A 13,823-nucleotide genomic window follows, 5' to 3' on the forward strand; every position below is an offset into this window, starting at 1 on the left:
GTTCAGTGATTACCAGAGGGACACAGTGAGATTTGTGTGAGGACTGGTGGCAAACAGTTGCCGTATAAATAACAGAAGAAGGAGCTCCAGCCTCCACCACCTGCTCGCCTGTACTATAAATAGATCTTATGCCCCCGCTGAGTTTCACCTTCTCACACTAATTCCATGTCCCTTGATTCAGTTACTATCCAAATATCTCTGGTGGAATGTACCAATGATTGATCATCCACCGCCATCTTAAGTAAAGAATTCCAAAGATTACGAATGAAGGCATTTCTTCTCATCTCAGTGCTGAATAACTGGCTCATTATTCTGAGGCTGTGGTTGTTGCTACCCAGCCCCGTATCTGCCCCTTTAAGCCCGGTGGAGTCCTGGCGGGATCAACTCGCGTTGTCCTACCCTTCAGAGTCTAGGTCCAATTTGTTGAACTTCTCAACCAGCCACCGTCTCGGGGACCATGCCGGTCAACATTTGTTACATTCCCTCTGTCGTGGCAGGGAGTCCAGCCAATACTATTCAGACAATGAGAGACTGCAGATGCTGGAATCTTGAGCAGATCCCAAAGCACAAGACAATGAGGAATTCAGTGGGACAGGCGGCATCTGGGGAGGGAATGGACAGTTGACATTCTGGGAGGGGACTTGAGTCCAAAGAAGGGTCCCGACCCAAAACATCACCTGGCCATTCCCTCCCCAGGTGCTGTCTGACCTACTGAGTTCCTCCAGTACTTTGTGTTTTGCATACACACTATTCCACCTGCAGTCTCACCAGAGGCCTATGTACCACATTATATATAGTGTATATATGTATACAGTATAATACTAAACATTATATAGACTATATGTAATGTATAATATATACCACTACTATACATTTAGTATATGTTAATATACTACTTCGCCCACTAGGGGTGAGTTACAGAGACCTATTAATCTAGAAACCCGCTCACTTTTGGGATGTGGGGGGAAACCGGAGCACCCAGAGGAAACCCACGCTGTCACAAGGAGAACGGGCAAACTTCACACAGACAGCACCCGAGGTCAGGATCAAACCCAGGTCCCTGGCACTGTGAGGCAGCAGCTCTACCAGCTTCGCTACTGTGCCATCTCTGTTATCGCTTCTATCCAGGGAACATAAGTCTTGGTCTTCCTAGCTTCCAGCATGAGTTTGAACGCCAATGGGTCCATTGTAGTTGCATGGTTGTCATTGGAGATTTACAATCAACGGAGGGAGGATGCATCCTATTCAAATATGTCTCGCGTAGCTATCTGTATAACTGCGGTCCCAACCTCGACCTTTATTAAGGAGATGTATTCTAATCGCCACCTTGGTTGATGCTGACTATGGGTGCGGTCTGTACAGAGTTTGTACGTTCTCCCTGTGACAGCGTGGATTTTCTACAGGTGCTCCAGCTTCCTTCCGCACTGCTACAAAGACGTACAGGTTTGTAGGTTAATTGGCTATTAAAAAAATTTGCAAGTTGTCCCTAGCGTGAAGGATATTGCTAGTTGATCGCTGGTTGGCGAGGATCCGGTGGACTGAAGTTGTCTGTTTCGCTGTATCGCTAAAGTCTGAAGTCTAAAGCTATACTCTCATCAAGAAGTGAAAATGAACTGAAGCAAGGGATAGCTGCAAATTGTGCGAGGTCACAAAAGAGTGGCATTGGAGCTTGGACAATGTGTGCCAAAGGGTCTGTTCTGTTCTGTAATGTTCCATGTTCTATGTCATCGAGTGCACTGGCTTTCAGTAATTCTTTGAAATTCAGACACCTGGTCCCATATGCACACAATTTTGATTGCAATTGTGAAATTATTCTGAATTTATTTAAATTCATATTACATTTCAAGTAAGATCACGAGATCATAAACAATAGGGGCAGAATTAGGCCATTCGGCCCATCAAGTCTACTCCGCCATTCATTCATGGTTGATCTATTTCACTCTCCTAACCCCATTTTCTTGCCTTCTCCCCATAACCTCTGACACCCGTACCAATCAAGAATCTGTCTCTGCCTTAAATATATCCACTGACTTTGCCTCCACAGCCTTCTGTGGCAAAGAATTCCACAGATTCACCACCCTTTCACTAAAGAAGTTCCTCCTAATCTACTTCCTAAAAAAAAATGTCCTTTAATTGTTATGACCTCTAGTCCTAGACTCCCACTAGAGGAAACATCCTCTCCACATCCAATCTATCCATGTTTTTCCACTATTTTGTACCTTTCAATGAGGTCCCCCCCTCATTCTTCTGAACTCCAGCGAGTACAGGCCCAGTACTGTCATATATTAACCTACTTATTCCTGGGATCATTCTTATAAAACTCCTCTGGACCCTCTCCAGAGCCAGCTCATCCTTCCTCAGATATGGCGCCCAAAATTGATCAAATATTTGAGCAGTGTGTGACTATGGTGAACTATGAGTGACTTGTATGAATGACTATGGTGGCAAAAATCCTCGTTTATGTAGGACCTTTGCTCCGTTACATTGGGCGGTCGGTACCTAGTCAATAATCAGCTGGAGTGCGAGACTCCTGGAATTACTACCTGCTAATGTCTCCTATTCTGGTTCATGTTTTAAAGCACCATTTTTTCTTCTAAATCAGAATTCCCGATCTAATTATGGGACCTTAGCTGAAGGTAACTGATTATTCCAGTCCAATATCGGTTTGAAACCTACTGAGGCATGAAGCATATTTTTCTGCTGCTATTTCTCACTGGTTTCCTCAAAACAGCAACCAATAAACTTGTCCAAACCCATGCCTTTCAGTAATCCATCTTCACTGCGATGGAAAGCATGCTCACCTGATGCAAAACGGTGAAGAATATTCATTTGTCAGAAGCTAAATGCCCATAAGTGGATTTCCTATAACACAGGAGTAATAGGATGGTGTAGACTAAAAATCCATTTAAATGTCGCAATAAAATTCACAAAGCGAAGGCATCATCAGTCTCCTGGAAAATAATCTGTTTCGTGTAACATGCTCCCGTTTCAGTAACCCTGTTAACAGGCCAGGTTGGAAGGTTGGAAAATAATTTGTTTCCCTTCGTGTTCCCTCTGCACCAGGTGCTGGGCTTGTCACAGGGCAGTGTCAGTGATATGCTGTCCAGACCCAAGCCGTGGAGTAAGCTGACTCAGAAAGGCCGTGAGCCCTTCATCCGCATGCAGCTGTGGCTCGTTGATAAGTTAGGCCAGAGCACCACATATCCCCCACAACCTGTACAAGGTAAGGGACTTTATTTTTCTGCTCTGTGTTCTGAAACTATTATAGTAACTAAATCATGAACCAGGTAAGGTAAGTGCGCAGCGCAGTGGTGCAGCTGGTGGATACCCGGGTTTGATCCTGACTTCAGCACCAGCTCAGGTGGAGTTTGCACGTTCCCCCTGCGACCACGTTTCCTCCCGGTGCTCCGGGTTCCTCGCATTTCCCAAAGATATGCGGGTTTGTAGGGGTTAATTGACCTCTGTAAGTTGCCCCGAGTGTGTGGGGAGTGGATGACAAAGTGGGTTAACATAGAACTAGTGTGAACAGGTCAGGTGATCGATGGTCAGTGTGGACTTGGTGGGCCGAAGGGCCTGTTTCCATGTCGTAACTCTTTTAAAAAAAAATAGTGACATCATCAATCTTAGTCCAAGGTGACGTCTGAGAGTAATGGATATAAATCCCTCATTGTAATCGGCACATTACTTCTTATCTCATTCTTTACCACGGGGATTCCACTTCCAATTGAAGACCCTTCAGTTTTGACCTGTAAAGTTTAATGTTGCACAGTCTGTTGAGTGTTTCCAGCATTATCCACTTTTATTAGCGATCTCCTGCAGCTGCAGTTCTTTGGATTACCTAATCCTTACTATGTCAACCTATGTCCAGAGCCCAGACTGGCTGATCCATTGATTTAACTCCTGGGTACTCACACCTTTAGAGATAGACTTTAAAGACACAGCGTGGAAACAGGTCCTTCGGCCCACCGAGCTCGCTCAGATCAGCGATCACCCTGTACACTCACACTATCCTACCCACTAGGGACAGTTTAGAATTTTATTACTGAAGCCAGTGAACCTACAAACCTGCACGTTTTTGGAGTGTGGGAGGAAACCGGAGCACCCGGAGAAAACCAATGCGGTCCAGGGAGAATGTTCAAACTCCGTACATACTGCACCAAAGTCAGGATTGAACCTGGGTCTCTGATGCTGTAAGGCAGCAACTCTAAAACTGCGCCGCTCCGCTCTGATCTTGCGTGGCCCTTTGCAGTGGCGATACTCCACCAACCTGCAACCCAAGATCAGGGGTCTCTTGAACCTCACCATATATGGAATGGACAATTTCTACCACCTCATCCCCATTGCTCCCAACTACCCAAATGCTGGTGTCCCTGAAATTCTGGGAGCGTTGGGAGGTTTAGTGCCAAAGTAAGATGTTCTTGTTCATAAATAAGATATGTTCAACTTCAAATGAAAGTTGGTGTGGCGCAGTGGTAGAGTTGCTGCCTCACAGCGCCAGAGACCCGGGTTTGATCCTGACTGTGGGTGCTGCCTGTACAGAGTCTGTACGTTCTCCCAGTGACCGCGTGGAGGTTTCTCCAGCTGCTCCGGTTTCCTCCCACATTCCCCAGACATACAGGTTTGTAGGTTCATTGGCTTTGGTAAAAAAAGATTGTAAATTGCCCCTGGTGTGTAGGATAGTGTGTCTTGTATGGGGTGATCGCGGGTCAGCGTGGACTTGGTGGGCCGAAGGTGTTTCCGCGCTGTATCTGTAAAGTCTAAAATTGTCCCTCGTGTGTTGGATAGCGCTAGTACAACTGACAGGTGCTGAAAATTATAGTCAGTCATACAGCGTGTAAAGCCCCTTCAGCCCAACTTGCCCATGCTTACCAACATGCCCCATCTACACTAGTCCCACCTGCCAGAGTTTGGCCCAAATCTTTCTAAACCTATCCTATCTATGTGCTTGTTCAAATGTTTATTGAACATTGCGATAATATCTGCCCCAACTACCTTCTCTGGCAGCTCATTCCATTTACCTACCACCATTTGAGTAAAAGATTTGGCCTCGGGTTCCTATTAAATCTTGTCCCCCCTCACCTTAAACCTTAAACCTGGGTCTTGATTCTCAAACTTTGGGTAAAAGTCACCGTACATTTACCCGATCAATTCCACTCATGCTCTGATATGTAATATGGGCGGTCACGGTGGCGCAGCGGTAGAGTTGCTGCCATACAGCGCGGAAAATCCGGGTTCGATCCCGACTATGGGCGCTGTCTGTAGTTTGTATGTTCTCCCCGTGGGTTTTCTCCGAGATCTTCGGTTTCCTCCCACACTCCAAAGACGTACAGGTATGGTTCATTGTTTTGGTGTACGTGTACATTGTCCCTACTGTGTGTAGGGTAGTGTTAATGTGTGTGGATCGCTGGTCGTCGCAGACCCGGTGGGCTAAAGGCCTTGTTTACGCGCTGTATCTCTAAACTAGATTAAACTGAAACAAAACATGTTGGGTTTTTTAAATTATTTCACAAAACTCAACTCTTTTCTCTGGCTTGATTGAAACAGCAAATAATGTGGTTCAGGCCAGGTATTCGCCATCACCTCCGCCCAGTCCCGCTGACCGCGAGATGAGTCAACAGGAACCCATCAGCACGGCACTGGAAAGCACCAAAGAAAACCAGCAACCGGACCCCCAGTCAACGTCTCGCCCCCTCTGTGGGAAGAGCCTCTCCAATGGCCAGTCTCCCACAGGCATTCAGGAAATGGTGGCCATGTCCTCTGAGCTGGACACTTACACCATCACTAAAAAAGTGAAAGAAGTGCTAACAGACAACAACTTAGGTACTGTAACACTTTCCAACAACTTTCAGTGTAGCTTAATCTGTAAATCTATCTATAAAACTGTAAATCTTTTATCCATAATGCTGCAAATTTCTGTAATATGATTTTATGCACCTAAATTGTGTACGAAATCGTGAGGAATAGATCAGGTAGATGCACAGAGTCTCTTGCCCAGAGTAGGGGAATCAAGAACTAGAGGACATACTATAAGTTTAAGGTGAGGTGGGAAAGATTTAATATGAACGTGAGGGGGCATACAAAAGGTATTTGTGTGACCGTGTGGGTTTGCCCCGGGTGCTCCGGTTTCCTCACGCATCCCAAAGACGTGCGGGTTTGTCGATTCTTGATTCCCCTCTCTTGGGTAACAGACTCTGTGCATTCACTCTAACAAAATGACCTGTAGGAGGTTCGTAGTGTACGGGGGAGTAAGTGTGTGGGGGTGACCCAGTGGAGATCCCTCGGTGTTCTGATGGACATCAAGCCTGGGTGGCCGCAAGGTTGTGCTTACCCTGTCCTCCCCCTGTTCCCTGTACAGGAGTGAGAAAGCATTGACGGAGCTGACTGAAAGGCCTCCTCCAGAAATGTTGTCGTTCCTTTGGTGTGCGTGCATAAATTATCAACACAAATTGGATTACTGATGATTTGTCTGAAGAAAACTAATTCAAGTTGTCGTTTCATCTTTCATGTTCTGTTTTTGTTCCAAATGCAGCATTTTTCTGCCTTGAATGTTTCGCCCCCTTTTATTTTTGTGTTTTGTGCCGTTTGCTAAATGCTTACAGCGGCTGTGTTTGTACGAACATCAAAGTTAAAACGCATCGAGAAAACTGTTTACTGTAAACAGCAGACCTTTGGGAAGAAGTGTACCAACTTGAGAGAGTACTGAAAAGATGTTTAAAAATGATTAAATCAGAACTGCGACGAGTCCAGATCAAGAAGGAGAAATAATTGATTTACAAGCCAAATTAGTGCAGCCTTTTGGCTCTATGTATAAAAAGATGCAAGCCATAAAAAGCCATGTCCTGAACAGATGGCCTTCCTAAAGTTCATCTGCGTTCTGCACAGAGAACTCTGTGGTGTTTATTTATTGGTTCCAGCTGCTAAAGGAAGTGGTTTTATTTATTTTTCTGGAGAAACAAGAAACAGATTACTGTTGTTTCTTTGCATTTCTCAGAGCAGCATGCACTCTGCCCAACTGCTGCACATCTGTATCCACCTTGCAGCTCGCAGAATTGCTTGCGGCAGATGCAGCTCGCACTTCCCACTAAATTTACCCTTTGCACATTTTGCCCCGTTGTAAAACAACAACTTTGTAAGGAAAAGAAAAGTTTTGAAAGACGTAAAAAAAGTTTTACACTGATGTGTAGCTTTCTGCAGCGGGTTCTGTGCCATTCTAGTGCAAGGGGACAAAGCCACTACTTTCCTTCCCAAAGATAGAAAATTCTCACCGCTAGTGCCTCTGAGTCATTATTTCCATTGAAACAAACACCATGTGTTGGACGGCACAGAGGCGCAGATATTAGAACTGCTGCCTCACAGTGCCAGAAGCCCAGACTTGATTCTGACCTCGGGTGCTATCTATGTGGAGTTTGCATGTTCTTCCTGTGACTGCGTGGGTTTCCTCCAGGTGCTCCGGTTTTCTCCCTCATCCCGATGACATGTAGGTTAATTGGACTCTGTAAATTCTGAAAAGGGTCCCAACGCCAAACATCACAACTTTTATTATCTCCAGACATGCTGCCTAACTCGCTGGGCTACTCCAGCACTTTATGTCTATCTTTGGTATAAACCAGCATCTACACTTCTTTGTTTCTACTATGCTCTGTAAGTTGTGTTTGGGGACTGGATGTGAAAGGTATACATAGAACCAGTGTGAACGGATGATCGAGGATCGTCATAGACTCAGTGGGCCGAAGCCCTGACTTCGCACTGTACTTTTATCTTTATAGTTATCAATATGATGTAATACTGGAACAAGGAACTGCAGATGCTGATTTACCAAGGATAGACGCAAAATGCTGAAGGTACTCAGCGGGTCAGGCAGCATCCCTGGGGTACCCGGATAGGCACTCTTCAGAAGGGTCCATGATCTAACACTTCTACTTATGAGCAGTGTATCCAACTTTGTGTCCTACTGAGTTTCACTGTTTGTATCACTCGTTATCAACTTTCCCACAGCCAACAATGGACCTTTGTGGGCTCCACCTTTCCTTGATCATTTGTTCCTGACTTTGATTTGTGTTGTTACATATCTTTCATTCATTTGCTCCATGTACCTTTTCATATCTATCCGTTCCCTCTCCCCTGACTCTCAGTCTGAAGAAAGATCTCGACCCGAAACATCACCATTTACTTTTGTCCAGAAACGCTGCCCGACCCATTGAGTTACTCCAGTACTTTGTGTCTATCTTTAGCAGGGATAATGTCAGGGGGTATGGGGTAACATGCTCATAATCTATACCAAGGGCTGTTTTAAATAATGGGTGTGCTATGCATCGTTTTGAGAAAGTTTTATAACTTAGTGGCATTTCTCGACCTTGCTAAACCTGTCTGACCCATGCTATTCCCCCCCCCCCTCCCCCCTCCCACATCTCCCCAGGTCAAAGACTATTTGGAGAGAGCATTTTAGGACTGACACAAGGCTCGGTCTCTGATTTGCTTTCCCGGCCTAAACCCTGGCACAAGCTGAGCCTGAAGGGGAGGGAGCCGTTCGTTCGGATGCAGCTCTGGCTAAACGATCCCTTCAACGTGGAGAAGTTGAGAGACATGAAGAAAATGGAGAAAAAAGGTAAAGTGTCCTCGACAGAATTCACCAGCTTTGTGAGCAAGTTCAAAGTACAGATCAACTTTGCTCTCACTTTTATAAGTATCTGATATCCGTAGAATTAGCATCAACTTGACCAAAATTTGCTGGCCAACACATGGTGTTGGTTTAGTTTAGTTTAGAGATCCAATGGGGAAAAAGGCCCTTTGTCCCACCAAGTCCACACCGACCATCGATCACCCATTCACACTAGCTCGATGTTATCCTACCTTCTCATCCACTCTCTACACACTAGGGGCAACTTACAGAGGCCAACTCATTTACAAACCTACTCGGCTTAGGGATGTGGGAGGAAACCGGAGCACTCGCGGGAAACCCAGGCGGTCACAGGGAGAACGTGCAAATTCCACACAGACAGCATCCGAGGTCAGCATTGAACCCAGGTCTCTGGCGTGGTGAGGCAGCATGTCTACTGCTGTCAAGAGTCAAGTCAAGAATGTTTGATCATCATACGTGTAGATGATGGAACAATGAAATTCTTACTTGCAGCAGCATAACAGGTCTGTAAACAATACACAGAGATAATATGTGAGAGAAAACGTCATAAATAATCACGCTACTCGTGCATAAAAATGCCAAATTCCTCAGAGCAATCAAAGATGGTTCATAGTTGATGTTAATGTTGTGCAGCGTTCAACAGCTGAATGTGTGTTGGGACGAAGTTGTTCCTGAATCTGATAATGCTCATCCCTCATGTCTCTGAATTAAGTCATTTCAGAAGGCAGTGGGGAGAGGGTCACTTGGTGAATCTGGAGTAATTTCATAGACCAGACTACATACGGCAAGTTTCATAGAGTCATAGAGCACGGAAACAGCCCCTTTGGCTTCACTTGTCCATGCAAACTAAGATGCCCCATCTAAGCTAGTCCTATTTTCCCACATTTGGTCCACATCCCTCCTAAACCTTGCCTATCTACGTACCTGTGCAGGTGTGTCTTTTAAATGTGGTTATAGTACCTGCCTCAACTACCTAGTCTGACAGCTCTTTCCACACACCCACCACCTTCTGCGTGAAAAAGGTATCCCTCTGGTTCCTATTAAATCTTTCCCCTCTCACCATAAACCTATATTCCTCCACTCTGGGTAAAAGACTGTCATCATTCGCCCAATCAGTTCCCCTCATGATGTATAAACATCTGCAAGACCACCCCTTATCTTTCAATTCAATTCAATTCATTTTCTATCCCCAGAGACTGTTCATGAACCAGGTGGACTTTGTGACAATCTGGTCATTTCACCGTCACTTTTGCAGAAATTATTTTTTTATTCCAGATTTATTTAATTAACCAAATTAAAAGTCTTCAGATGCCGTAACAGGATTTGAACTTGTGTCCGTAGATGATTAGTCTGGATTACTGGTTCAGTAACACGTTGCTGCTAAATCCAACAATTAATTCTCCCAAAAGTATTATAGAACATAGAACAGTACAGGAACGGGCCCTTCAGCCCACGATGTTTGTGCTGAACACGACGCCATGTTAAACTGATCGCATCTGCCTGTACATGATCCATATCCCACTATTCCCTGCACTTCCATGTGCCAATGGAAAACCTCTTAAATGCCACTATCGTATCTGCCTCAACCACCATTCCTGCCTGAACCAACCACCAATGCGTTCCAGACTCCCACCACTCTGTATACAAAAAAAAACTTACCCCATGCATTTCTATTCAGTTTTCCTCCTCTCACCTTATAGATATGCCCTCTAGTGTTGGAAATTTCCATTCTGGGAGAAAGGTTCTGACTGTCTACCCTATCTCTGCCTCTCAACTTGTTCAACAGTTACCTCCCACATCTCAAAGGCAGTAGGTTAAGTTGCCCGCTGAGTTACTCCAGCACTTTGGGTCCTTTTGTATGTTAATCATCATCTGCAGTTTTCTGTTTCAACTACCTACAATGATAATCCCTTACTCTGTTATAGCGGACAATCGGCAATAGCAGACACCATTCCTCCCTCCAAGGTCCGTTATAACGAGGGTTTACTGTAGTGCGATCGATGGTCAGCCTGGTCTTGGCGGGCCGAAGGGCCTGTTTCCACGCTGTATTCGGTTCAAAAGCAGCAAAAGTGCTTCAGTCTGTTCCTCAGCAAACTGAGCCCGGGTCCAGGGAAGAGATTTACTCTGCAGGCAAACAGGATGGAGAAGGAAATGGATGGGCGAGAGGTGTGCGGGACAAAACAGTAATTGCACTAACTGTTTTTATCATTCGTTTTTTCCTCAGCCTATCTGAAGCGCAGGTATGGATTACTGAATGCTGGGTCCGACAGTGATTCTCCCAGCACCCGATCAGAGTCGGCCAGCCCAGGCGTCCAGCAGCAGGTGTTCCACCATTACCAGGTCAAAAAGCCCAGGGTCGTGCTGGCACCTGAGGAGAAAGAGGCCCTAAAAAATGCCTATCTGTCAGAGCCATATCCATCCCAGCAGACCATCGAGAGCCTCGCTTCCCAGCTGAACCGCAAGACGAGCACGGTCATCAACTGGTTTCACAACTACAGGTCAGTACACTGTTTAAAGGCCCAGAAACAACGCTTCATTAAAAGAGCTCCAGCTTCCTGCTGTCCAAGGCACTTGGGTCAGAGTTTCCACTGCCGAATTAATATTGTCCTCGTTGTCCAGAGTGGACAAAATGTGTATAAGATCATGAGAGGAATTGATGGGGTAAATGTACAGTCTGTTACCCAGAGGAGGGGAATCAAGAACCAGAAGACATAGGTTTAAGGCAAGGAGGAAAGATTTAATAAGAATGGAGGGGCAACATTTTTACACAATGGGTGGTGGGTGTATGGAACAAGGTACCGGAGGCTGGTGGTACTATCACAACGTTTTAAAAAACATTTAGACAGGTACATGGTGGATAGGTTTTAAAGTTTAGAGAGATATAGGCCAAACGCAGGCAGGTGGGATAAGTGTAGATGGGATGTGTAGATGGGACATGTTGGTCAACATGAGGCAAATTGGGCCGAAGGGCCTGTTTGCACTCTACGACTTTAACACGATTGGTGACAATCTAGCCACAAGGAACTGCAGGAAAGGTGCTGGGTAACTCAGTAGGTCAGGCAGCATCTGTGGAGAACATGGATAGTGAAGTTTTGGGTTAGGGCCCTTCTGATTGTAGCAGTGGGGTGGTGGAGAATACAGGAGGAGAGGTGGCGAGTGGGCAACGTGATTGGCCGATGGTTGGACAACGGCCAGTGATGAAAGGAGTACAAGGGTGAGATAATGACAGAAGAAGCACAAAGTGTGAAGCCATTGGAAGGAATATAGGTTGAAGGGAATGGGGGGGGGGGGGGGAGAACTACGTGCATATTCACTTGGGACACAGGGAAGAGAGGGGGAATAAAGATGGGGGGGGGAGGAAAAGGGGAGAGTTGCAGGAATGGAGGAATTTATTTGTAGGAATATGCATTAGAAGCCAAGTCTACAGATTCTGCTATTAAACACAGTTTCTTATCGTCTCTGGCCTTTATCACCCATCTGCCAATCACCACTCCTTAGCCGTGGTTTGCATCTATGAAACTTGGCTGCCAATGTGAATAGTCAGTTTTTGGTTGCCATCAACTTAACATCATGTTGAATTGTATTGAAAGAAACAGCGTGGAAACAGGCCCAGAGTATTCTCAGCACTCTGTGTCCATCGCAGTATCCAAAATTGCTGGCACAGACCTGGTGGCTCTGTCTGGTTTAATTTAGTTTAAAGATACAGCAAGGAAACAACCCCTTCTGCCCATAGAGTCCGCGCCAACCATCAATTACCCGTTCACACTAGTTCTATGTTATCCCACTTTCTCATCTACTCCTTATACACTTGGGCAATTTGACAGAAGGCCAATTAATTTACAATCCCACGCATCTTTAGATGTGGGAGGAAACAGGAACACCCGGAGGAAACCCACGTGGTCACAGGGAGAATATGCAAACTCTGTACAGACAGCCAAGGTCAGGATAGAACTCAAGGTTATCCACTTTGGTGGCAAGAACAGGAAGGCAGATTATTATCTGAATGGTGTCAGATTAGGAAAAGGGGAGGTACAACGAGACCTGAGTGTCCTTGTACATCAGTCACTGAAAGTAAGCATGCAGGTACAGCAGGCAGTGAAGAAAGCAAATGGCATGTTGGCCTTCATTGCGAGAGGATTTGAATTTAGGAGCAAGGCGGTCCTACTGCAGTTGTACAGAGCCCTGGTGAGACCACACCTGGAATATTGTGTGCAATTTTGGTCTCCTAATTTGAGGAAGGACATTATTACTATTGAGGGAGTGCAGTGTAGGTTCACCAGGTTAATTCTCAGGATAGTGGGACTGACATATGATGAAAGAATGGGTCGACTGAACTTGTATTCACTGGAATTTAGAAGGATGAGGGGATCTTATAGAAGCATATACAATTCTTAAAGGATTGGACAGGTTAGATGCAGGAAAAATGTTCCCAATGTTGGGGGAGTCCAGAACCAGGGATCACAGTTTAAGAATAAAGGGTAGGCCATTTCGGACTGAGACGATGAAAAACTTTTTCACCCAGAGAGTTGTGAATCTGTGGAATTCTCTGCCACAGAAGGCGGTGGAGGCCAATTCACTGGATGTTTTCAAAGAGAGTTAGATTTAGCTCTTTAGGGCTGAAGGAATCGGGGGATGGGGAAAAAGCAGGAACGGGGTACTGATTTTAGATGATCAGCCATGATCATATTGAATGGTGGTGTTGGCTCGAAGGGCCGAATGGCCTACTCCTGCACCTATTTTCTATGTTTCTATGAACCCGATCAGGTCTCGTTTGGCATCAGTGTCTCCCAGTCCAGTAACGCTGCACTTATACAATGTAAATGGATCCATGAAAAGAGTTTCTAAAATATTTCATTGATAAACCCCTTTGATTCTCTGCTAGGTTATTTTTCACAGGAGCTTCATGCAACTTTCCTCCCCAGTCCATCAAACATATGGGGGAGCCGCTGCCTCACTGCACCAAAGACAGGTTTGATTGCGACAGTCTGTGTGGAGTTTGCATGTTCTCCCTGTGACTGCGTGATTTTCCCTTGGGTGCTCCGGTTTCCACCCACATCCCAAAGACACGTGGGTTTGTAGGTAAATTGCCCTCAGAAAAATTGTCCTGAATGTGTACGTAGTGGATAAGAAAGTCGGATAGCATGGAACGATGGTCGGCATGGACTTGGTGGCCCCGAAGGGCTGT

General features: G+C 45.5%; 1 protein-coding gene across 9 annotated transcripts in view; it reads left to right on the forward strand.

The window, feature by feature from the left end:
* cux2b (cut-like homeobox 2b) overlaps window positions 1-13,823 on the forward strand; it is a 285,814-nt gene that overhangs the window by 268,978 nt on the left and 3,013 nt on the right. For 8 of the 9 annotated variants that reach the window (XM_055655802.1, XM_055655796.1, XM_055655795.1 and 5 more), the window contains 4 exons: window positions 3,064-3,223; window positions 5,545-5,820; window positions 8,417-8,605; window positions 10,863-11,136. In XM_055655802.1, the coding sequence (XP_055511777.1) occupies window positions 3,064-3,223; window positions 5,545-5,820; window positions 8,417-8,605; window positions 10,863-11,136 (899 nt within the window). The remainder of the gene's footprint in view (window positions 1-3,063; window positions 3,224-5,544; window positions 5,821-8,416; window positions 8,606-10,862; window positions 11,137-13,823) is intronic. The other variant, XM_055655797.1, reaches the window with a different exon arrangement.

Source organism: Leucoraja erinacea, chromosome 25, assembly GCF_028641065.1.
Source record: "Leucoraja erinacea ecotype New England chromosome 25, Leri_hhj_1, whole genome shotgun sequence".
In the NCBI taxonomy this organism is placed as follows: domain Eukaryota; kingdom Metazoa; phylum Chordata; class Chondrichthyes; order Rajiformes; family Rajidae; genus Leucoraja; species Leucoraja erinaceus.